The following is a 24,949-nucleotide window of genomic DNA, read 5'->3' on the forward strand; positions in this document are numbered from 1 at the left end:
GAGGACACGCTATTTAAATGTTAAGCTTTCTGGCATTGTAAAAATTGCCAGCATGCTTTGATTTTCCTGTACTACTTGATAGTGCCTTTCATGTAGCAGGCTTTATCTTTTTCAAAAATCATGTTTAGTGAGGCATAATTTTACAGACAGTAAATTCAGCGTTCTTAGGTGTAGCATTCTCTGCTTTATGACAAATAAATATAGTTGTGTAACCACCGGCACAATTGAAATGCGCGTAGAGTGTGTCCATCAGCTCAGAACTCGGGGCCTCTTGTTAGTGAGCTTCCTCTTCCCACCCCCAGCCCCTGGCAATCTTTGATCTGATTTCTGCCCTGCTGTTTGTCTTTTCCAGAAAGTCATATAAATGGCCCCAACCAGGATGTAGCATTTTGCACACAGCTTCTTTCACTTAGCACATCCATTTTGTTGTCTGTAGTATTACTTCCACTGGCCATCGGTGACTTTGAAGATGGAGGGAAGGGGCCCTGGGCTAAGGAGCACAGGTAGCCGCTTAAAGCTGGAGCGTGAAGGAAATGGACTTTTCCGCAAGCCACCACAAAGAGCTGCAGCCCTGCCATCTCTTAGCTGCTGGGACTGGTTCCAGACTTCTGACCTACAAAAGATAATAAGTTTTTATTGTTTAAGCTGCTGAGTTTATAATAATTTATTTACTAATTTATTACAACAACAATGCAAAGCTAACACAGTGTTTTGTATCCTAAGAAATCTTTGTCTAAGAAATGCAGATTTCCTCCTTTTTTAAAAAAAAAAGTAGTTTTATAGCTTTGGGTTTTAAAGTCAGGTCTGTGAACCATTTTGCCTGAATTTTTGCATATGGTGCAAGATAAGGCTCTAGTTTCTTTCCTTCCCTCCTTACTCTTCTGGAATGAATGGGGAAGTGTTCCTTTCTGTTTTCTGGAAGAGTTTTATGTTGAGTTACTCTTAATTCTTTATTAAATGATAGAATTCATCAGTAAAACCACCTACATCTACCATTTTGTTGATTTGTTTTTGTGGTAGGAATTTAAGTATGAATATAATTGGTATGAGTTACTTGGATTTCTTATTTTTGGGTGAGCTTTGGTGATTTGTATCCTTCAGAGAATTTGTTCATATCATCTGCATTCTGAATTTATTGGTGTAAGGTTGCTCTTAACATCTTCTGACCTCTTTAAGTTCTATATAGTCTGTGTTGATATACCTTCCTTAATTCCTGGCGTTGAAAATTTCTGTTTTCTTGATCCAGTTAGCTAGAGGTTATCAATTTTATTGGTCTCTGCAAGGAACCAGTGTTTGGTTTCATTGATTTTCTTCTAATATTTTTTAGTTTTCTTTTTTTTTGGGGGGTGTATTTTTTAGTTTTCTGCTCATATGTCCTTTTTTCAGTTTAATTTGCTCTTCTTTTTCTATTTTTTAAAGTGGAAGTTGAGCCAGGTTAATAGTGAATTTCCACTTCCCCATTCAGACCTTTATTTTATAGTCACATTTACTTAACAGTGTATTCTGGGTTGTAACAAATGTAATTACCTTTGTTTTAGATAATTATATTTTCTTTATATATTTATTGACATATTTACCACTTACAGCTTTCATTCCTTTTGTAGTTCTGAGGTCCCATCTGTTATTTTCCTTCTGCCTAAACAACCTCCTTGAATTTTTTTTTTTTTTGGTTGCAGATTTGCTGATGATGAATTCTGCCAGCTTTGCTGAATGCTAAATTCTTAAGTTGACAATATCAGCGTTTTAAGGATATCATTCCTCTGCCTTCTGACTTGCTCTTTTTCCTCTTGTAAGAATTAGTGGTGATTCTTTGTTTCACTTTCTGTGATGTGCATTGTCTCTTTGTCACAGTTTTTAGCAGTTTTATTATGATGTGCTTTGATGTGATTTTTTTTCCTGTTTATCTCACTTGGGGTTTATTGATATTTTTGGATCCGTGAGTTACAGTTTTCCTCAAGTTTAGAAATAACTGACCAACATTCTAAAAATATTTTATCCATAAGCCCTTTATGGAACTTCAATTATGTATATGAATGGTAATACCTTGGCTATATATACCCTCTACGCGTGAACTGTGGGCCACAGTTCTGTTTACTTTTCTCTGTGTGCTTCACTGTGGATCTTCTCTATTTCTACCCAAAGTTTGCAGCACTTGGCCCTTCACAGAGAGATTGCCGACCTCCTATCTACAGGCTCATCTTGGCAGGGATTGTATTTTTCCTTTGAGTTTAAAATTTGCATAGCATGTGATTCCAGTGTGCTGTAAATATTGACATTTAAAGAGGGGGGAAGTCTTGTGTTACTCTTTAAAATATTTCCAGTGGAGTGTAAATACCATGGATATACCTACCATCATGCATTTAAAAAAATACATGAACAAGCTCTACTTTAACCATTGGGAGATGTTCATTGCTACTTTTTCTCCTTGCGCTCATGTTTTTATTTCTCTTGTCTCACAGAAGTTGGGGCTTCCCTGGTAGCTCAGATGGTAAAGAATCTGCCTGCAGTGTGGGGGACCTGGGTTCAGTCCCTGAGTTGGGAAGATCCCCTGGAGGAGGGCATGGCAACCCACTCCAGTATTCTGGCCTGGAGAGTCCCATGGACAGAGGAGGCTGGCGGGCTGCAGTCGATGGGGTCGCAGAGAGTCCGACACGACTGAGTGACTAAGCACACACACAGAATTTTATCCTGAAGTAAACATTTTTCTGCCTATAAGAATTTTTTCAGCCTGTCATTCTCTTTTGTAACTATTAAATTCAGTTGTTTAAGACATTCTATAATGTGAGACCCTTGGGTGTTGAGCCTGATCTTGTGACTGATTGTTGCAGTTGTCTGTACCAGCTCCTATATCCTGGTTTTCCTCCATTGCCACCACTGCCCATCTTGTCCTGCCTTCTGACCCCTCTAAGCATGGGGCCCCTCAGGGCTTCGTCCTGTCCTTGGTCCACCATAGTCGGGTCCCTGAGGACCTCACCAGCTCATGAAATCTGGAGGCTTCCATGCACAGCTCCCAGCCATGCTCCTGCAACCCTGACTTCTCCCCAGCACTCCCATCAATGTCTCCACTTGGATGTGGACATGAAGTCTCAGATGGATCTGACATCCGATGTTAACTCTTACAGCTCTGCCCACCACAGGCTGCTGTCTCTGCGGTGGCAGCTCTGCCCTTCTCCATCACACTCAGAGATCCGGCACTTTGGCTCTTCCCTTCCCCGCCCATCCTCCTCTGTCCGCAGATCCTGGTGGTATCACTCTCACGGGACCTCTGCTTCAGCAGCCCTCACCTGGTCTTAACCAGCACAGTCTTTCACCTGGACTGTTGCTGTGGTTCTGCCCCTCCTCTGCCCAAGCCCCCCTGCAGCCTCACTCTGAATGAAAGCCGGTGTGCTTAACAGTGGCCTGCGGACAGGCGGGCCTGCTGCCTCTCCAGCTTCAGCTCCTCCTTCCTGCCTTGCCTTCTGGCCTCTGTCCAGTCCCTGGAATGCATCAAGCCCTCTCAGAGGTCTCACCTGGCTTTCCTTCCTGGGGTGTCCTTCGCCTGGACACCTTCCTCCTTTAAGCCTTCACTCTCAGACCCTGTTAAAACTGCAGTTCCTCCCACCTCCTAGCCCCTTAGCTCTTTTTCACTTTCCATTGTATGATTTACTTATTTACTTTGTCTCCCTTCCTCTGAATATAAGCTCTGAATATAAGCTGAATATAAGCTTCATGAGGGCAGGAACGTCTCTTACTGGTGTGTCAGCCCTTGTCTAGAACAGTACCTGACACATAGTAGGCACTCCTCAAATGTTGTAGGATAAATAATGACTTCAAACAATATGTTGCAAGCTTTGATGGTTATTAAACCAAATAGCAGTTTATCTGAAATGTATCTGAGAATGATGAGGTTACTGGTAGCATTTTCCTCTGATTCAGTTTGGGTGTTTGTGAACAGTATCACTTAATACTAGAAAGAAGGGTTCATTCAGTATCAGTTTTCTTCCTTCCTTGTCTTTCTAAGTGTAGCCCCTGAAAACTGTTCGTGTGAATAAGTAGGCAGGCATGGAAGATGTTTGTTGTCGCTGGACTTCAGAGTCGGGGGCCAAAAATCATATACGGTGTTTGATAAGTCGTCATCTTTCAGCTGACGACTAGGTTAGGTTCCTTCTATAGTGTTGATGGCAAAGAGTTAAAAACCAGCTGGTTGGAAATGGCTTTCAAACCTGGTCATTGGAGTCCCTTTGTGTCACAGTTTCTGAGGTTACCCCAAAACCAGTTTCCTGACACCAGCTAGCTGACCATTCATCATACCTGTCCTTCACTTGACAGCCTCTCATTGTACATGAAATACTAGGAAGCACTAAGAAAATTGTGATATTAATTTATCATACCCTTATAATATTATCATACCCTTACAATATTATCTTACCCTTACAATATCAAACATGTGGGCCTTACAAAAGCTCGTGGCTGCAGATTAAGCTCATTCAGTTTATCAGAAATATCTGCATCAATAGACAGAACCAGTTCTGTCAAACCACTCTCTTGGGTGAGGCCTTAACTTTTTAAAACCTTTAAGGTGTGCATCTGACAGCCATCCCACTTCCAAGTTCAGTTCCTAGTGGAGAGGTGAGGTGTGGAGCTGATCACCATGTGGAGGAAGGTGCCTCTCTGTGTTCCTTGGAGGCCTCTTTGCCTGCTCCTCACAGGGGTGATGCTTTCTTTTACAGCAGTCTTAAGATTGAAGTGACTAAATGAAATTTAACCATCCCTGCCATCAGGCTCCAGAGTGTGTCTGAATTCCAGACACTGCAGCATGAACCATGACATCTTGTCTGCAGTGCCGCGCTGTGCCCCGAGCAGAAGCGGGTGTGGGATGGAGAGAAGCCCCAGCCCGCACTGGGCTGGATTGAGGGTGCCCCGCTGTGGGCTGTGCGCCCCAGGGAGAGGCTGGTTGGGCAGCGTGCCTTTTCTTCTGAGCGGGAGAAAGGTCGTGAAAGGGGAGGTGAGAGGGGACACGGCCATCTGCCCGCCTGCCCCTTGGAACTGACTTCTCATGGGGAGGCCGGCAGCAGACAGACAAACGACCAAGAGCTGAGGCAGGGCAGCAGCCTGTCATGAGGAGTGCCAGAGGCTTGAGGGGAGGCCCTGGGCACTGCGGTTCGGGCTGGGATGGGCCAGGTTAGGGCTGGGCTGCTCCAGGGACGGAGGAGGAGGGGAACCAGGCTCCCAGAAGAAGCCTCCCCTTCCCCAAGGGCGCTGCCCGCCAGGAGGAGAGAGGGCCTGCCAGTACCATCAGCTCAGGGGTGAGCTTGGTGCAGTAACAAAGGAGCCTGGCAGTCCTCTTTTTAAACTCTTAATTCTCTGTATTTGCCATATCCTAACACAGTGCTTGCCTTTTGTTTCCTTTTCTTTTCTTTTTTTAATTTAAAGGATTTTTTTGTTTTGTTTTGTGTTTTTTGATAGATGAGGGTTACTACCAGGGTGGAAAATTTCAGTTTGAAACTGAAGTTCCTGACGCATACAACATGGTGGTGAGTAGCCTGCACTTGAGTCATTGTTCCCCCTTTGCGTGGCGGTTGGCTATCACAGGGCCTGGCGGTCCCCTCCCCAGCATCATGTCCACATGCTGCCCACCCAGTCCTGGAACTGAGCATGAAATGGCTGGTACTTGTGCGGTTAATGCCCCTCACCAGCAGTATTTTGAGTTTTAGTAGAGAGGTTCATTTCTCAGTGCACATTAGCAAGTACTGTGTGCCGGGCAGTCTGTGCCAAGGTGCAGCTCTACTGAGGCTGGAATTACTGTCCTGAGGCCACACGTTTACAGGGATCTGCCTGTATATTTCATGTAAATCTTGTTAAATTCTGACACTGGAGGAAAAAGCATTTTATTTAAAACTACGTTTGTTTATGGTGTAACACCAAAATTTGTATAAAACGTGTGTTTTAGAATTTTGGAAAAGGATAACAACCCATGGTTTTAAACTGTGAGTGTTTGTTTACACCCCTGTAAACATGTCAGATCCTTCAAGGACCCTCCAGTAGTAACTGCCCAGTGCAGTCACATTCCGTCTGCTTTTAGGAATGTGCTGACCAAGTAGGAAAGTGAGAGAAAGGGTAGGAAATTAATCATAAAGTGGTAAGTAGCAGACAATGATAATGGGTCAACGATAGGAAACTGGAGAATTCAGAGAAGGAAGAGAGAAAGTGGCCAGGGCCAGTTAAGGGTCTGCAGAGAGCTAGAACTGGGTTGGCTCGAGCACGACTGGGGCAGGGGCTCTGGGTGCCGAGGCCCGTCTCCCGCCGTGCCGACAGCTGTGGAGATGAGAACCTCGGCCTGTGTACCGGGCGGGCTGGCCAGGTCGACTTGAAGGAAGACTTGGGGCCAAGAAATAGTGGAGAGGTGAGAAAACCCAGATCGGGGTTTGGGGGGCATTTTCACTACAGCAGTGAGAAATCCGTGAGGGCTCCGAACAGCTCCACACCCCCTGAGCAGAGGGCGTGGTATGCCCGCCCAGGCTCTGAGCCTCAGGGTTGGCACGTGGCCAGCTCTACTTTTGCATATTGATATGTCTATTTCCCGCCATGTTTCTTCACATTCTCCAGGCCTGTTGAGCAGGAAAGAAAAATCTGGTGGTAAAATTCAGTCTCCTGTGAACCCGAGGCTGAGGGAATTGGCACCGCTCAGGCCCTTGCTCCCCTCAGGGACAGCTCCCTCCTCTCTGATAAGTGGGGTTGTCCCCCTCCTCCCGTGCTTCCTCTCCACCCCCAACCCCCGACCCCCGAGACCTCCAACCCCAGCTGTCTAGTTCAGTGGCTCTAACACTTGTCTATTTAAAGCCAAACCTTTCTGTATGGAAATTGATTTCTACTGGGCTACTATGTTCAAAGCCCTTTTGGAGGATGTGAAAGAGTTGGCAATCTAAGAAAAAGAAAAAGGAGATTTAAATGTTAAACAAAGATAGGAAGATATGCGTTCCAGGTTTTTGTCAACCCATCCATCCAGCTGCCCGCTGAGACTTTTCCTCTTGCCCTGATCACTGACAGGGGAACCTGCACCCCTTCAGGCAAGAACAGTGTGAGAACTTGCTTTATAGGTACATGTTTAGAATGTGGGGCTATTTTGATGGTTTCTGGAAACAACCAGACACGCAGTACTTAAAACTCTAGGCTCTAGCTTCCTGGACATACACCCTCTCTCTAAAGAGAGTTAAAAGTCGCAGGTTTGCGATACAGCCTTCAGAAAAGCAGGGAATTTCAGGGGAGGAGGATAGATCACAGGGTTTAGCGTAAGCTGGTGAACTTTCCAAACAAGCCTCGAGGAAGCTGAGAACTGCTGTTGGCGTGCATCGGGCATCATTTGGTGGCAGAGTGTCTTCTTCCCAGTGTAAGGATAGAGCAAAGTGTCAGAACAGGAAGGGAGGAACAGAGGTGTGTTTCGGGCTTCCACTAATTTTGCTTCAGTCACACTCCAGTCGTTTGGGTGACGTCAGTATTCCTGTGTTTACCCACCAGGAAGTTAGGGCTCAGAAAGGAAAGGTGAGAACTTACCTAGTTGGCCTTGCCAGTCTCGGTGTCCATCGCCAAAGCTGATTCTTGTCACGAGCTGCCCGCCTTCGTAACGTGTGCCCTTCCCAGCACACCTGGTGGCTGCTTCGTAGTGAGAAGTGTTTGTCATACTCCCCTGTCCCTGTGACTTCTTTAAGAATGAAGTCAGAAATGAAATAAGTAGCGAATAGAAAATCATTGAGCCTCAAAGACACATTCCCTCTAGTTACTGGTGGCTTATAAAGATCTCACATTTTTCTATTTTAATTTCTGCCTCCTTTGGAAAATTTCTAAGTGATGGGCTAGTCCTCTTTCTTCGGGAACAAAACCCGTGTTCTCCAGCCAGGAAGCACTGAGAGGCCAGGCCGTCCGGGTGTATCCAGACCCCACCCTGCTGCTGGGAGGGCCTCTGCATGTTCTGTCTGCTTCTTTGCAGGCAGAGGCCAGCCAGAGCCGTGAGCTCACGGCAGGGCGAAGAGGGCAGCCCTGTTCCCGAAGACGTGAGGTGTCGTGCTTCATAGATACAGAGGTGGTGGTGTTCCCCTTGTTAGTAGTTCATCTTTATGTAGTTCTCCTCACTGTCTCTCTTCACTGGACTGTCTGCTCCCCGAAGGAGGAGTCTCGGGGTCCCTTGATCTCACTGTATTTCCACTGCTGGGCAGGGGTGGCCACACCAGGCGTGTGGCTCACATTTCTCCAGTGGTTGGTATGTTCTCTGCCCCCAAGAAATTTGTGGTGTGGAAAATAAACCAGCATTTGAAAATATAGAGGTTCCAGGCATGTGGAATAGTGATTCTGAGAGCAGACTTTCAGGAATTCATGTTTCACTGGAGTGAGGAGACAGCCGGTTTTCAGCAAGTCAGCCTGAAAGGACTTTGTGGAGGTTTCTCAGAACTCATTTGCTTTTACATCACAGTTTATAGGATTTCTGTACTTCTTAAGGACTTGTTTTTTTTTTAAACCCCTTACGCTTATGGTTCCTGCAGTCACGGTCAGTTTTTAAGATTGTGAATGAAGCTTTTTTAATCAGTTAAGCATCAATAAATCATTATTTTAGAATAAACTTTTTAAAAAAGAAAGAAAACACATATTTGGTATCCCCTCACCACCACCCCACCCCCGCCCACAGCCCTCTGCCCCAGCAGCTAAAATGCAGATATTTCCTTTGGTTCTTTCTCCTTTCATCCCTGAACTTTATGTCACAGTCTGTAGCTGCTTCGCAGTCTCTCTCAACCCTAGAAGTTGGCTGAAAGGATGGAGTGACGTTTAACGAGCTCCTAAAATGCTCTGGGTTCTGTGTCAGGCCTTGTGGGCTGGAGGTGAGAAGTCAGGCGGCCTTGAAGAAGCTCAGCCTCTGGACACAGAAACGGTGACAAGCCAGGGTGGTGATGTGGCGATGGTGACGTCCCAGAATGTGGGGACGCGCAGAGCAGGACTGGGAGCAGATAGCAGCTTGGCTGTGGTCTCACACGCTCAGGCCTCACACGGCTCCCCCAGCATGTCACCTGAGCTGTGGTAGGAAGCCGTGTGCTGAAGCAGGAGACAGGAATGTGGCTTTTCTCTCTTCCTGGAAGTGAGGTTATGTGATAAAACCACATCAGGCAACATGATCACAAGTGTTCTGCCACATTTTCAGAAGGAGGACAGGAGGTACCACCAGTAACACCTGAATGCCCACTGGCCGTCTTCTTTTTAGGGTAATTTATTATACTTCATGGAAAACAGAAAAAAATCACTACGCAAAAATAGAATATCAGTCATCTGTTGTCTCTCTCCGTCATCAGAGATGATAACCACTAACTTTCTGATGGATGTTATGCACGATATCTAACCATACATACAAGTGACATCATGCTGCACATAACTTGGTGACTTGGGGTTTTTAACATTACAGTAGAGTACAACATGGGCTTCCCTGGTGGCCCAGCCGTAAAGCATCCACTTGCCAATGCAGGAGACGCACGTTTGATCCTTGGATAGTGAAGATCCCCTGGAGAAGGTAATGGCAACCCACTCCAGTATTGTTGCCTGGGAAATCCCATGGACAGAGGACCCTGGTGGGCTACAGTCCATGGGGTCGTGGAGTCACAGCAGCAGCAGCATGATACAGTATATCACTGTATCATAAGAACGTATGTTCTCTTGTCAAGTAGTGTATAATTATATCACCCTTAGTAGGAGCACTTAATTGTGTGATGTATCATGGTTTTAAACTAATCCTTTATGGTTGATCACTGGGTGACCAATATTTGATAATGTGAGCCAAACTTTAGAGAAGGGCCAAACAGTAAATATTTTAGGCGTTGTGGACTATATATTGTCTCTGTCATATAGTCTTTTTTTAAAACAAAAACAAAAACACCCTTTAAAAATATAAAGGCTATACTTAGATCATAGACCACTTGAAATCAAGCTCGGCCTTATTTGGTCCGCGGGTTGTAGTTTGCTGACCCCTGGAATAAGCAGTGCTGTGACGCAGGTCCTGGACAGCAGCACGTGCATGCCTGCTGCTGGCTGCCTTTGGATAAACTCTTAGAAGTGCAGTTATAGGTATTGAGTCATTGATGCTGATTTTAAGGCTTTTTAATCAATACGATTCAGTTACCTTCCAGAGAGTTTCCATTTGGCATCTCCACTGTCAGTGTGTGAAAATTGTTTTTCCTAAACCTTGACCAACATGGGATGTTCTAATTATTTTTTTCTTTTTGCTCTTTTGGAAGGAAATAATAAGTAAATGTCATTTGAATTTTCATTTCTTAAATAGGATGCTAAATTTTTTTTTCCTACTTATTAACTGTTAATGTCTTTTATGGGCTATTATTATGTGCTTAGCCCCCCCCCCCCGCCTTTTTTTTTCTGTTGTAGTGTTTGTTTTTCTTATTATAAGCATTCCTATATAGAAATTATATGAAACTTTTTTCTTAGTTAGCTGTCATAAACGTTTTCCTGTTTTCATTTGTCTTTTTGTTGTTCAGTAAAAGCTTATGGCTTTTTGTTTTAAGGTGTAGCCAAATCTACTTTTTCTTTGAATTTTTCATGTTGTGGAATGCTTATAACAGGCCTTCAGACCCCAAGATGACTCATCTGTGTTTTTTCCTAGTACTCTTAGCGTTCTGTGTTGTTTGTGTTTTGTAAAGCTCTCAGTGAGCATCTGACTGTACTTTTCTGAATAGATAACCCCTGAGGTGCCCCTGTCCCCACTGATTTGCAGTATGGCCTTTGTCATGTACACACCCTGAGCTGTGTGACAGGATGGCTAGTGATGCCAGCCCCTGAGGTAGCAGCTGGAGCTGGATGCGTCTTGTTTGTCTGGCTTTGGAGGTGGTGGGGGTCTGTGAGAATAGTTCAGCTTGAAAAGTGTGTGTCAGAATCAGGTCCCCAGTGTGGTGCAGAAGTCTGCTCTCTCCCTGGGGCACCGATGTCAAGAGGGCCATCGACAGCCTCCAGCTGTGGCAGGTGTAAGGGGATGAAGAGGAGAGGGCAGGTGCGGCCCCACCCTGGGAGCTGCAGTGACCAGGCGGGTGACAGTGCGTCAGGGCTTCAGAGGCGGGAGGGGGCCTTCAGTCCTTCCAGACGCTGAGGCGGCGCTGCAGTCTACGCTGCAGGCTACTGTGTTCAGGAGGCTTACCACATGCACAGTGCCAGCCTTCCTCTTGAGCCTTAAGGCCTTGTGAGAGTGCAGGCTCTGCTAGTATTTGTTCTGTCAAATGCAGTCCTATATTTACCTGCAGAAAAGTAAGTTAGAGAATATTCAGTTTGATTTCAGCTCCCGCTGATCCTAAATTTTGTAATCCTCAGATACCCACCTCTACTTGGTTGGAATAATCATTCAGGGGAATCTGTTGATGTCATGTTGCTTTGAAATCAGGAAGAAAATTTAATGAGGGTACTGAAAAAAAGTGTTTAAAAATGTTTGTTTTATACAGATTCAAAAGGTGGAACTATTAGAGTACTAGAAAGAGTACAGAAGATTTGGATGGTGACAGATTCTCTAGATTTGGTCTCAAAGATAAAAATTTTCATTACAAAGATTTTAAATCTGTAGATGACCTGTCTGGTAAGATTCTGAGCGACGACTGTCATGCTCCTCAAAGCAAGGTGACCTTGCAGTGGACTGGGCCTGGAGAAGGGGCCCCTCACTGCAGGCAAGGGTGGGCCAGTGATCTCCCTGGAGGCAAGAGCACTTGGCACTGAATCCGCAGCAGCGCTCTGGCCAGAACCCCCTGCCCGGTTCCCGGTCTTCATCCCAGTGAAGTATTTCATTCCGCTGTGAGTGAAGATAGCATTGATACAGCAGTTTTGTAGTAGAAGTGGGAAGAACCTAAGTGTCCAGGCACAGGGGGACTGGCTTGCTAAATGCTAGTGTTTGTGCCATGGGATGCATGGACGCCCAAAGGCATCTGAGATGATGACAAGAATAAATATGAAAAAATGTACAGCACGTTTCCCTACTTCTATAAAGAAAAATGACTGTGCATCACACACACCTGTGTGTATGGCCTAGAAAAGAGGCTCCAAAATGTGCATCAGATATTAATAGAAATTATTCTGGGTAGAGTGCTATATCTCTGTCTACACACATCTTTCCCTTTTTTTTGTGTGTTTTTTTTTGTTTTTTCTAAGATGAGTGTGATCGGTTTTAAAATAGATTAAGATTAAAAGAACGTTATCCAAACACACTCTATCCTAAGTGATGTTGATGTGTCTCATTTCCATGTGATCTTTTCCATTCTCTCTCCCTCTTTTAAGTATTAAGTGGACTAGGACTTGCATCTAGACAAGGTAAATGACAGTAGCGTCTTCAGAAACATCCACAAAGGGCACCAGCGCTGCTATGGGGAGCAGCACTTCAGCTGCTCAGCCACGTAGTGTGAAGGAGTCTAGGGGCTCCTGGTTCACAGCGGGCTCTGGGGGTGCAGAGCTGCTTCCCCAGGCCTCTGAGGCTGCTCCTCCACAGCCAGGGCCCAGGGAGGGGTAGGGGGCAGGAGCCCAGCAGCCAGCACCATCTGCCATCAGCCCCGGGGTTTGGAGGGGTCCTGTGCAGGGGCAGCAGGCCCCCCAGCGAGACCAGCGTTGCATGCGGTGTGCAGACACTGCTGCAGGGGCCGGGGCTGCTGCCTGACAAGCTGGGAGTGCGCTGTAAAACAGCGCTGGATGGGGTACACGGAAGGCTCTGGAGCGCCTGTGATCTCTTCCTTCTGTGTTGCAGCCTCCCAAAGTGAAATGCTTGACCAGGATCTGGCACCCCAACATCACCGAGACTGGTGAGATATGTCTCAGGTGAGTTCTGTCCGCTCCCGTCTCCTGTGCTCTGAGCGCTGCCTGAGGCTCGGCTTCCCAGGGGTCATCTCCCCCGAGAGGACACTCGGAGGCTGGGCCGGGAGTAGGGAGGCTTTGGAGCGGTCTCTCGGCTCTCCCATCCCAGCCTGGCCTCTGCAATCCACCCAGGACGCCCCCTCTGAGGACCTTTACCCCGTCCCCTCTTATTTTAATGAGGCACACTCCCACCATGTGGCTGATTTTAGATAAAAGGGGAAACTGTAATTAACGGGATTCACGGTAGGAGGATAATGTGGATGGCAGGCTTCAGAAGACATCCCCCACCCCCACTTATATTTAAATGTCCTCTCTTGTGGTTTTTCTTTTCTACTTTTTTTGGCTGCGTGCACGTGGCTTATGGGATCTTAGTTCCCCGGCCAGGATCAGTCCCAGGCCCTAGCAGTGACAGTGTGGAGTCCTAACCACTGGACCACCAGGCAGTTCCCTCAGCATCCTCTCTTTACCAAAATGGTCTTGATGTGTGCAAGAGCACGTCCCTGGAGCTTTTGCCCGTGGTGTCCTGGGCCCTGCTCTTCCAGGGGCAGATGGCTGGCAACCAGCCATTTCCTGCTTCTAGAGCTTGCTGGTCACTAACGTAGAGAACCAGAGAGGTTGGTGGTGGAGGTGGTTTTCGAGTCAGTTTAGCCTGTGGGCTGTGTCTGTCTTGTGCCCCACACGTTCTCTGGCAGGGCAGTGAGGTCAGCTTGCAGGGCTCTGGTGCTGGCTCCCTGGCCGAGTCCTGGCCCAGCCGTGTGGCCTGGGGAGCCCGGCTGCTCCATGTGGGGTGTGTCTCCAGCGTGCTGTGTGCTCCCTTGCTCCGTGATCTCGTCCTCCTCAGGCCCTGCCTCTGGGTCTTGTCCTCCCACCCTCTTCTCCCCGCAGAGAACGCTGGCACCTGTGAAAGGCCGTGTGCAAGCTGTAACCGTCCTCCCTGCAGGCACGAGGATACCCACTTTCACATCCACTTTGGCTTTTGATAGTGAAAAATACATTTTATGAGAGTATTTTTTTTAGTTGTTTTAGTTTTTGTTTAGTGTTTTTAGTTTTTTAGTTTTTTTAAGTGTTTTAGTTTTTTAGTGTTTTTAGTTTTAGTTTTTTTTAGTATTTTTTGTTTTTGTAAAGGCATCTTCCCTTTTTAAGTATCTGCCCTTTAAATGTTGAAACTTTAGAAATCTGTGATCTTCAGTTTCAGATCCTAAGTGTCTTGTCTCCCTTCCTCCAGTCAGGGTGGGTCCAGAGAGGGCATTTCTCTGGTCACTTCTGCCATCTTCTGAGAAATCAGATTATTAACAAAATATAATAGGAATTTAACAGATGGTCGCCTGCTACAAAAGCTAGAAACCATGAAGGAAAATAGTTGATACATTTAGCCGTGTTAAAATTAAAAACACACAGTTTGAAAGAGAAAGTATCAGCAGGATTGCAGCCCTTGTATGTAAACAGTCCTTTCAATCAATTCGAAAAAGATGAGCCCCCCCACTGGAAAAATGAGCATTGGCTCCAAATAGGGGATTCACAGGAGGAGGCACACAGTGGGCAGAAAGCGTCTGGGGCTGCTTGGTCTCCGTGGTGATGGGAGACAAGCGCGTGGAAGCAAGGGGAGGCTGCTCGCCCCTTCTCAGGCTGGCAGACAGCAAAGCGTGCATGCGTGTGTGTGTGTGCACGTGCACGTGTGGACAGGCTCCTGTTCCACGGGAGGGTGCGTCTATCTGTATACCTTTCCCTGGTCCTCCAGCCATAAGGAGACTGCAAACCACAGAGGAAAGAAGGGCCTGGCCCGGCGGACAGGAGCCGCTCTGTGCCGCTGGGCCCAGCTGCGCACCTGCGGCTTACGGGCCTGCTGGCCGCTGCTCACTCACCGCTCTGCTTTTCCATCTGTTTCAGCTTACTGAGAGAACATTCGATCGACGGCACCGGCTGGGCCCCCACAAGGACGCTGAAGGTGAAGTGCGGGCCTCCCCCTGGGGCCTCCCCGTCTGGGAGCCAGCCTCCCGGGAGGACAGTGGTGTGCACACTCTCCCGTCCGCACCGCTGGCCACCCACCCCGCTCCCGCTCCCCTCAGCACCTGCCGGCCCTCATGGGGCTGCTGGCCAAGGGTGGGTCTGCTTGGTTCCTCTGCCCTTTGCCACGGGTGCTGCAGTGGTTTACCGTTCCTGCTCGTCCTGCTGTTCCCCAGGCTTGCACAGTGGTCTCCTCTAACACAGTGGAAGCTTGCCAGGAGTGGGCAGGGACAGAGGATGGGGAGGCTGGGGTTCCATGTCTACGCCGAGTCACCTTGGACAGAGGAGGGGTGGCGGATGTGGCCAGGTGTGCTGGAGGGGGCACCTTTCTGGGGCGGGGGTGATCGGGGAGCCACAGGGACTCAGGAACCGACCCCAGGTGTTTTGCCAGTGTGACTCAAGTGGGCTTCGGGGGGTGTGTCCTGGACGCCCACGTGGCGCCACTGGCTATGCGTCATCTCTAGGCTTTCCCATGTTGCTGCCCCTGGGCCCCCTGCCTTTCTTCCCTGACTTATCAGAAGCATCCTGGCTTTTGGCCAGTGTTCAATGAGGGGCAAGCAGCTGCCTGACTTCTGCCATCTTCTTTGAGTAGTGAAGTGGCTCCACGGTGTCACAGCCCCTGCCTGTCTGGCGTGGGGTTGGCCCTGCCCAGAGGAGCACTCGCCTCAGACTGTGTCTGGGGACAGTGGTGTTCCCAGCGTGCCCTTCGCTTCAGCGCAGAGATGTGGTCTTCTGAGCGAGGCCGTTTTTGTGGTGACCGTCCCCCTCCTCTTAACCTGAAGGGCCGCAGGCAGCACGTCGGCCCGTCTGAGGCTCTCGGCTGCCTGGCGTAGCGCACACGCTGTCTCCTTGCCCCTCTGTTTCCTGTAACATTTTCACACACGGCAGCTTGGCTCAGTCAGGTGTGGATGATGAAAGCCGTCCTGACTGAAACTGCTCAGAGGCCTCAGTCTGTGCTGAGGTCACAAGAAGCGGGCAGCGGCTGGTCATGGAGCTGCTGCATTGGCTGCCGTCCCTGGGTGACGAGGGTGGGCCTGAGAGGACTGGACCTGCATGCAGGCTCCGTTTCCCCACGGTTCTTTGCTGATTAACTGTCTAGGCCCTGCCTTTAAAATAACTTTGCAGAAAACTATACTTCATAAAATGGGGACTTACTGGTTCATCTCTTGGAGGCCACCCTCACCCAAAACTTGTTTTCTTCTTTCTTCTCATTTCAGGATGTTGTTTGGGGATTAAACTCTTTGTTTACTGTAAGTATGTTGAACAAAATTCCAAATTGTTTTAATTCCTCTGACTGCTAGTTTTAAAGATTGCATTAAAGATAACACAAGGGAATCACTGAACCCCTCCTTCTTTGGCACTTTTGTGAGTCAGAAGAACAGTGAGTTAAAAACTGAGGGTGCTTTGGAGTAATCCATGGGGAGGTCGGGGGAACAGGTGGGGAGAGAGCAGAGGGCGCGGAGAGGAGAGGGTCCCCACTGCCTCCGGGGCAGCACAGGCCAGCTCCCTTCCCCATGGTCTCCATCGGGTTAGGCTCCTCTGGGGGCCTGGCCGCCCCACACTCCGCTCTGCTTCTTTCCTAGGTGCTCCAGTTTGGATGAAGGAGCATGTAGTCACCAACCTTTAGGCTTTTCACAATTAGCTGTTCCTTTGAGTTTTGACTTTTTGATCATCAGTTCAGTTCAGTCACTCAGTCATGTCCAACTCTTTGCAACCCCATGGACCGCAGCACGCCAGGCCTCTGTTCAGTTTGGGTCCAGACATCATTCCTCCTGGGTTGTGAGTGCAGTGCTTGTGGAGATGAGTTAAAGATGACGGGGAATGGGGCAAGAACAGAATGAAAGCATAGAAGGCACAGCTGTTAATCACAAAATCAAGGAGAAAATGAGTTTCTAAGGAAAAATAGGATTTTTATTCATAAATGCTCATATTGAGACTGGCTTGTCATTCCCTAATTATAAGAAATAGCGTTAGAAATTAATGTGATTGCTGTTTCCTCACCAAACTTTGGAAAGTCATGTGTACACACATTCCAGCCTTCTCTCAGTCGACCATGAATCACCATTTTGAAAAAAATGTCTCACGTTCAATGCTTCTGCATCAAAAGAACTTCATTTCTCAGCAATTTTCTCAACTCTCTAGGTCACTGTAACATTTGCTAATTAAATTTCTGTTGCCTGTTTCATAAAATGAAGACTTATAACAGCAGAAAAACAGGTTCTTTCCACTGTTTACTCTTTCTTTTTAAGGATCTGTTGAATTTTGATGATCCACTGAATATTGAAGCTGCAGAACATCATTTGCGAGACAAGGTAAGCTATTCACAAAACATTCTAGGTTGATGTGTTTGGTGAAAATATACTTGTGTGTGTGTGTGTGTGCGCGCACTCAGTTGTATCTGGCTCTTTGTGACCCCACAGACTGTAGCCCACCAGGCTCCTCTGTCCATGGGATTCTCCAGACAAGAAAACTGCATGGATTGCCATTTCCTTATCCCGGGGATCTTCCCGACCCAGAGATCAAACCTGAATCTCCTGCATTGGCAGGCGGATTCTTTACCTGGTGCCACCTGGGAAGCCTAAAAAGAAAATTACTGCCCCTTGAGTAGATAAGGATGAAGTTGAGAATGGTGGAACCCAGGTTTGGAGCTTAAAGCATTAATTGATGTGTTATAATCAACGTGCGTGGTCTTAGGAAAGTGTTTGACCCCAGGTCAAACAGGAGTGTTCCTATATAAGGTGTGATTTCCTAGCAGAGTTCAGTGTGAGTGACTGACAACAGGCAACCCTTGCTTCAACTCTTGACAGTGTAGGAATGCTGATAGGAGGATGGAGGCGGCCCCCTGCCCCCACACCACAGGCTTTGTCCTGCCTGCCCCAGGACCCATTCGTCTGCCCACAGCTCCACACGGGGCGAGGAAGCAGGGCCCCCAAGAAGGGAGAAGACCCGCCAGGAGAGGGCAGAGCTCGGGACCTGAGCCCGGAGTTCCTGGCCTTCTCAGGCAGCCTCAGACGGAGGAGCAGGGAGCTGCTCACCTTCTGGAGGGGTGTGCAGACCAGAGGGGACTCGGGCTCAGCCAGGGCACCTGTGCTCCCAGGGTCACACTGAGGGCAGGGCTGCCTGTGGGACCGTCACTCCACCCCGAGAGCTTTGGCCCCAGGAGCCAGTGGCACTGTGGGCTTCCAGCGCTGTGGACGTGACCTTGTGAGTTTGGCTGAAGGCGGCCAGGGCTTCCGTGCAGCCCGTGTTGGCTGTGGGCAGGGGGCTGGTGATGGTCTCCGTGTGCAGCCCTGGGCCACCTGGTGGCAGTCACAGCTCTCCCCTTCCTCAGCACAGAGCCCGCCCCCACCTGCAGGGTGAATTCAGTGTGGTTCTGCCCCCTAGTGGCCCCTGTGGGGGCCTCCCGGTCACCAGTAGAGGGTGCACATCAGGCCCCGGGGCTGTGTGTGTTCCTGGATGCGGGTGCCCCTGTGGGCAGCAGTGTGGGGAGGAGGGGGTATGGGAGCCCACCTTCAGCTCACACGCTGCCCCACCAAACGCGGGCAGGCCTTCTGAGGTCGATGAGCTCCAAGTCCCTCTTATGGCTCAGACAACCCCAGGGCCCTACCCAGTGCTTGCAAGGCCAGGGAATTCTCCTAACCTTAGAGATACAGGACCTGGGACCTGGGTGTTGGCTCAGATGGGAGGTGCCTTTCCTGCCCAGGCTGGCCTGGGAGGGGCCTGCATGCATGCGCCCTTTTTACACCAGAGGGGTCAGCCAGGCGCCAGGTAGCTTTCGTTTGTTGCCCAAGGAGGTGGCTCTGTTCAAGCCCCCCTCTCCTCTCGGGCAGGGTGGGCACCCTGATGGCCCACCACACCTGGGCCGTAGGTAACAGGGTCCTGGGAAGGCAGATCTGGACACAAAGGGCCTTCCCAAGAGCAGCAGCCGGGACCGTTTGCCGTCCAGAGCCCTGACCTGACCTACGTGGGGACCTTGATCGCACTGGGCATCTCTCCTGTCTGCAGAACGAAGGGTCTTCAGTTCCTTTCCGCCCAGAGCGTGTTGGCATCCCCACCCCGGCACCCCAGCACCTCGAGTGGCAGAGAGGGGGCACTCTGCCCGCAGGTCTCTGTGCGTCCTGCCACTTGGGGGCCGGGGGATGAGGCCCGGCCCTCCACACACTCCCCAGAGCTCACGGGGGCCCTTGGCTTGGGGGAGCCCCACTTGGCCCCAGAGAGTCGCTCCCCAGTGACTCATGGCCCTGATCCCTGCTCCACAGGAGGACTTCCGGAATAAAGTGGAGGACTACATTAAGCGCTACGCCAGATGATACGGGGCGAGGACTGCAGGGCCGCGGACTGTGCGTGAGAAGATGGGCTCCACCCGCAACCAGAGGGAGCCTCTCTCCGGTCCTCGGCTCCCCTCAGTCCCGCCGGCTCATCCGAGTCTTGTGACCATGTTGTCCTGAGGAAGAACCTCTTCACGACCGCCCATTGTAGCCGGAGAGTTCCACATAAATACAGCCAGAAAATGTGTCTGGGGTCCTAAAGAGTTGTCTGCTTACCTTAACATGTTTACTTTTTTGAAACTGTACTGTATAGGCTGTTGATGAGAATGAACTCAGCGTCGAGGCTAGAGCTGCTTCTCCCCTCCCCCGTCAGTCCCGCGCAGGTGATGCTCATGACGTGCTCAGTGTAGCCCGCAGATTGGCCGTCAGAAACCCGCTGCAAACTGTGATTGGTGCGAAGTCTCTTAGCTCCTCCCACGAATGTCGGCCCTGCCTAGGTGTCGTGAAGCTTCCCAGAATGCAGAGTCATTCACTGTAGATCTCTTACTGAAATGCGTATTTTATTTAATGTAAGTATATTTTGGAACAGATTTGTAATTTGTACAATTCAATGCTTTAATTATTTTTTTCTATTCTCAGTTAGTTTGTATTTTCATTGTATAGAGCAGACAGATGTTGGGTCAAGCAACTATTGAGAAATACAAAGAAAATATGAAAGGCACAGTATTCATTGTGTCCAAATACACCAATAATCTGTGTTTAAAAAAATCAGCTTGTTTCCAGGTCCAGATGGGGCAAAGGAACTTCGGGAGCCCTTGCAGCTAGATCTGGAAGATTTAAAAGAAAAGCAGGGAGCCCATCCTCATATGCTGCCTGGAGGACAAGGCTACAGCCCAGCCCACCCCGGGGCTTGGTGCTCCTGCGTGGTCACACGCCTGTGAGCCAGTGTGCAAGGGAGCAGGGAGCCTTATGTTCTGGGGCGGGGAGAGAGACCTCAGGCAGCAGCCTGAGGCCCTGACACCGCCCCTGTGGCCCTCTGAGGTATTGGCATTCCCCTGCTCCCGGGTCCCTGAGTCTCAGGGGCGGGTCTCCTTGGTGGACTAGGAGTCACAAGCAGCACACTTCGGAGTAAGAACAGGGAAGAGAGGTGAGTGGCTTTACTCCGGCGTGAGACATTGGAATCCAATGGTTTCCTCTGCTGCCTGCCTGACACACTCAGGTTTAACTGACAGCTTCCTCAGGCCTCTGGATGCCCCGTCTGCCATCTGCCCGGTCTCGTCAGTTCCTCTTAGTTTATAGCATTATCTCTGATTATGAGATCAGTCTGTCCAGGAAGGAATTGGGGCGACACTTCCCATTGGTCATTAGGAACCCTGCCCATTAGACAGAAGGCTGACCCAGCTACTGGGCCGCCCTGTCTGGTGCACGGAGCAGGGGTGGGGGGTTGGGGGTGGCATCTCTGACCAGGCCTGTCAGGACAAGGGTCCTGGGAGAGGCACCCCAGTCACATACTTCTAACTGGAGCCCAGTGTCGCGGGAGCTCCCTCACAGACCACAGAGCCACCCTCTGCTAGGTGGGTCAGGAGAGCAACAGCTGGCGGTCCACACGCCCCGGGGCACACTGCTCCCTGCCAGCTCCCGCCCAACTCCCTAGGTCACACCCTTAGCTGTCCAGGCAGCCCGCCTGGTGATGCAGATGGAGGTGGAAGAAATGAAACATGAGTGATGCAGGGCAAAGACCGCTCGCTGGACAGTGTGAAAGGGATAAGGCTCCCTGTCGGTTCTGACACACAGGTCTGCTCATCAGGGGTCAAGCAGTTCTTCAGAAGGGACACTCCCACGTTCTGGATCATCCCTTTCTGTCCGGTGGTCCGCCCTCAGAGGCACCTTGCCCCCCACCCCATCTTATTAAAGAGCCCACCCACTTGGGCCCTCTCCGTGGCCCATGGTGCCATCCTGGGTGCCTGCCCAGCGGGCCCTGTGGCAGCTTTTGGTGGCTGTGGGACACTGACCTCCGGGACTTCTGGTTTCTTGGTGTCTTTTTCACACCCTTAGGCCACAGTAACATTTCTGGCCATAGTTCCTGTGCCCACCAACCCAGGACAGTTGGTGATGTCTACTCTGCCAGGGGGTGGGGCTGCTGGGCCTCTGGGCACCCCGACCGCCCTGGAGCCAGCTGGAGTGGTGCCGTGTCCCCATGCCGCTGCTACTTAGAACTGCACGCGTCAGCTGCGTGGTTTTCGGGCACACTTTACATGGAGACGGCTCCAGGGTAGCCCTGTCAGGAGAAGCTCGCACCTCCCCCCACTTCCCTTCCCTTGGACAGACTGCCTGCAAGCTGCCTCTGGGAGGAGCCAGGGCAAGCGTTACTCAGGTGCTGAGCACTGTCCTCCTGGCTGGGTCTCTCCCTGCAGCCCGGGACATCGCGTGTCCTGCATGTGCTTTTCAGCTGCTGTGTCTGTGTTGTTGCCCAATGCCAGCCTCAGGGAGCAGGGTCATGGGTAACTTCATGAGATGCCCTGCTTTACCCACCCTCCTCTCCAAGCCTGAAAGCCTCAGAGGCCTGCCTGTCTGACCTCAGGCACTCAGACTAAGCTGGGTGGTGCACGTGCCTGGGTGGAGAAGTCTGCAGTACAAGATTTGTGGGAAGACTGTGCTATTCAGACTATTTGCAGTAGCTAACACTTTGAATGTCATCTTTGAAAGGAAGGCGTCCCTTCATATTTGCCAGTCTCAGTGTTCCATGCGTATTTTCCTCTGCCCTTGTTCCATTCCTGGGGACACGCAGGAAGACTTCACAGCTCCAGGAGGTAGCAGGCCTTCCCCACAGTGTGGCCACAACCAGGCTGGTCTCAGCAGAGTCCCAAGTCCACCCTCAGGACATCTGGTGGCAGAGGCAGCAGAAACAGATTGAACCGACCTGCTGGGCTCTGAAGCTTAGCAAAAACATCTCAGAGGCCAAACTCACAGGTGGTGGTGACCACCATGATGTGTCATGAGTCTTCAGGGGACAAGCCTGGGTTGCTCTGTTACCCCCACCCTTCTTTCTTTAAAGAACTGCTGTGGGAAAAAAATTCCTATTGCCATCAGACCTTTTGCTGATTTGATGATCAAATCAAGCAGAATTTTTTTCATATAAGAAGTCCAACAAGGCATTAACCACCAACTGCAGGTTTCAGTTCAGTTCAGTCGCTCAGTCATGTCCGACTCTTTGCGACCCCATGAGTTGCAGCATGCCAGGCCTCCCTGTCCATCACCAACTCCTCGAGTTTACTCAAACTCAACAAGATCCTTTCGCAGCGGCTACAGTCTGTTCCAGAGTCATTTCACGTCCATCCACTTAAAAATGTTTAATCTTGGAAAGTCAGGTTTGCTACAAGTTCATTTTCTTCATAAAGTGTGTGTAGTAAAATGCTATTGACACATAGTAAAATAATGTTTTCCTTTTCCTTTGCCGAAGAACTTGGAAAATGGGGAAACTGGTCACACCTATCCTTCCCTGCTCCTACAGCCCTGCCTCAAACAAATCCAGCAGATTGGAGGGGCCAGTTCAGAGGAATCCACATCACCTGCTGAAGTTCTCGCTCATGCCCTGGGGTTCCACGGGTTACCAAAGTGACTTACCAAAAGAATTGTGGTTGGGCAAATGTTCTTCAAAAAACCCAGATATGGAGGCATTTGGGGACCTTGCACTGTTGAGAATATCTGTTTCCTTGTGTCAAGCTATATAAAGAACTGAATTATCTCTTTTTTAAAATCCATCTTAGGGCTCTTTGACTTTGATCACCAGTCATGCTGGGCCAGAGTTCTTCCGGTAAATTCACTGGTGTTTTGGTTGCCTTTTTAAACTTATGGGCAGTTATAAGAAATCATCGGTGTTGCAAGAGTTCCCAGTGCTGGAGGAGAGACTACGGACAAGCCTGTGCTCTGCACACCGGGCCAGATGGTGGTCGGGGGCCCGGGGGAGGGTCGGCCTCCCCACAGCTCATGGCCCAGGATGCTCTCTCCTGCACGACCCTGGGGAGGCCCTGTAGTCACTCCCACAGGCCACTTATGGTGCTTGATGGCGAAAGATCATTTTACTTAACCATTCATTATCTGACACCTCTTTCTGAAACGTATTCCGGGACTTCCTTGGTGCTCCAGTGGTGACGACTCCACGCTCCCAGTGCAAGGGGCCTGGGTTCAATCCCTGGTCAGGGAACTAGATCTCACATGCTGCAACTAAAGGTCCTGCATGCCGCAATGAAGTTCAGAGATCCCACGTGCTGCAGCTAGGACCCAGTGCAGCCAAATAAAAAAATAAAAATAGAATTTACTCCAACGTCAATAGCCCTGTTCATCTGTGTCCTCCCGTCCCCTCACCTGGATGAGGGTGGGTGCCATGAGCTGGGTGCAGCAATCGGGAGAAAGAGCCTTGCTTCCTGCTCCCACACGGCTTCGTCCTCAAGTTAGAGTCTGAGAAATGACGCCTGTGTCCCAGGTGAGCACAGTGGCACTGCCACGTGCCTGGCGGGACCAGTGACCAAGGTATGACACAGACCACAGTCCCCGCACAACAGCAGCAGGGTGGGGGGGCCAGCCGCACACCTGCTGAGACCGGAGCAGACACGGGGCAGCCCTCGGGGCTTCCTACAGCTTTCCTGAGCCACATCTTCCCACACCTCCAGAGGCGGCACCGGCCTGGCACCCTGAGCCCGCGGCCACTGGGCCTGTCTTCCCTGCCAGCCGCCGCGCCCAGGACCCCAGCTTTCCTGCCGTAGGGAGGCCCGTCCACCCCCAGCCTCAGCGTCCCTCCTGGGGCTTCCTTCTGGATTCAGTTCAGGTGGTGCCCCCTGTGTGGCCGGTCTCACAGGCCAGTGAACAGTCCTGCGGTGTCCTCACCTCGCCTAGGCTTCCAGAAGCACCGGGGGAGGTCTGTACCTGCCCACGTGTCTATTTCTGCCTGTCCGGGCATCGGTCAGTGCCTGGAGCACAGGGCCTCATCTTCGCCGCTAGCAGTGACTGAGTCAGTTCTTACGAGTAGGTGTAGCGGGAGCTTGAGAGCATGAGTCTGCCAGAGGCAAGCCTGCTCAGGACAGGCCCCTGCCTGGGGCGGGAAACGCAGGCCAGCCCAGCCCACCCGGGCTGACAGACCCCCCACCCCTCAGTGACAGGCGCAGCGTCTCAAGTTTGCTTTGCTTGAATAAATGGGCCTCTGGAAAAATCCTGCTGAGAGAGAAGGAATAATATCCAGCAGACTTGGGATAAACATGATGCTGAGAACCAAGTGTAGGATTTAAAGAAACTTTTCCAGGGAGCAAAAAGATCCACATGCTTAGGAAAATGCACCTTTGACCCCAAATCAAAAAGTTCTAAGGTGACCTAGTGGTTAAGAATCCACCAGTGCATGGGACACAGGTTCAATCCCCAATCTGGGAAGAGTCTACACGCAGCAGAGCCACTCAACCGTTGCCCCACAAATACCGAGCCAGCGCTCCAGGGCCCACAGACCACAGCTGCTGACTGAGCCCATGCACCACAACTACTGAAGCTCGCACGCCTAGAGCCACTGCTCCACAGGAGAAGCCGCTGCAGTGAGAAGTCTGCACGCTGCAACTAGAGAAAGCCCACATGAAGCAAGGAAGACCCAGCAACAGCCCAAAACTAGATTTTAAAAAAGTAATAATAAATGCACAACGGTGCAGGGCAGGATCGATGCTGGGAAAACAGATCAGTGATGTGGAGACAAACTTGGTGAACTCTCCAGGAAAGGACAATAAAGAGACAAAGGTCATCTGTAGAGAGGGCAACAGGGCAGAGGGGGCGCGTGCACTGGCTAAGATGGATTAACC

The 24,949-nt window shown here is 50.0% G+C and overlaps 1 protein-coding gene across 5 annotated transcripts in view; it reads left to right on the forward strand.

Moving 5' to 3' along the window:
- The window catches only part of UBE2F (ubiquitin conjugating enzyme E2 F (putative)), a 45,015-nt gene extending 25,283 nt beyond the window's left edge, over positions 1-19,732 (forward strand). For 4 of the 5 annotated variants that reach the window (XM_061122604.1, XM_061122606.1, XM_061122605.1 and 1 more), the window contains exons 5-11: positions 5,446-5,513; positions 7,964-8,056; positions 12,737-12,807; positions 14,731-14,788; positions 16,065-16,097; positions 17,097-17,159; positions 19,107-19,732. In XM_061122604.1, the coding sequence (XP_060978587.1) occupies positions 5,446-5,513; positions 7,964-8,056; positions 12,737-12,807; positions 14,731-14,788; positions 16,065-16,097; positions 17,097-17,159; positions 19,107-19,157 (437 nt within the window). In that variant the 3' untranslated portion in view covers positions 19,158-19,732. The remainder of the gene's footprint in view (positions 1-5,445; positions 5,514-7,963; positions 8,057-12,736; positions 12,808-14,730; positions 14,789-16,064; positions 16,098-17,096; positions 17,160-19,106) is intronic. The other variant, XM_061122602.1, reaches the window with a different exon arrangement.
- Positions 19,733-24,949: the final 5,217 nt, after the last annotated feature.

The sequence above is a fragment of the Dama dama genome, chromosome 20, assembly GCF_033118175.1.
Source record: "Dama dama isolate Ldn47 chromosome 20, ASM3311817v1, whole genome shotgun sequence".
Taxonomy (NCBI): Eukaryota; Metazoa; Chordata; class Mammalia; order Artiodactyla; family Cervidae; genus Dama; species Dama dama.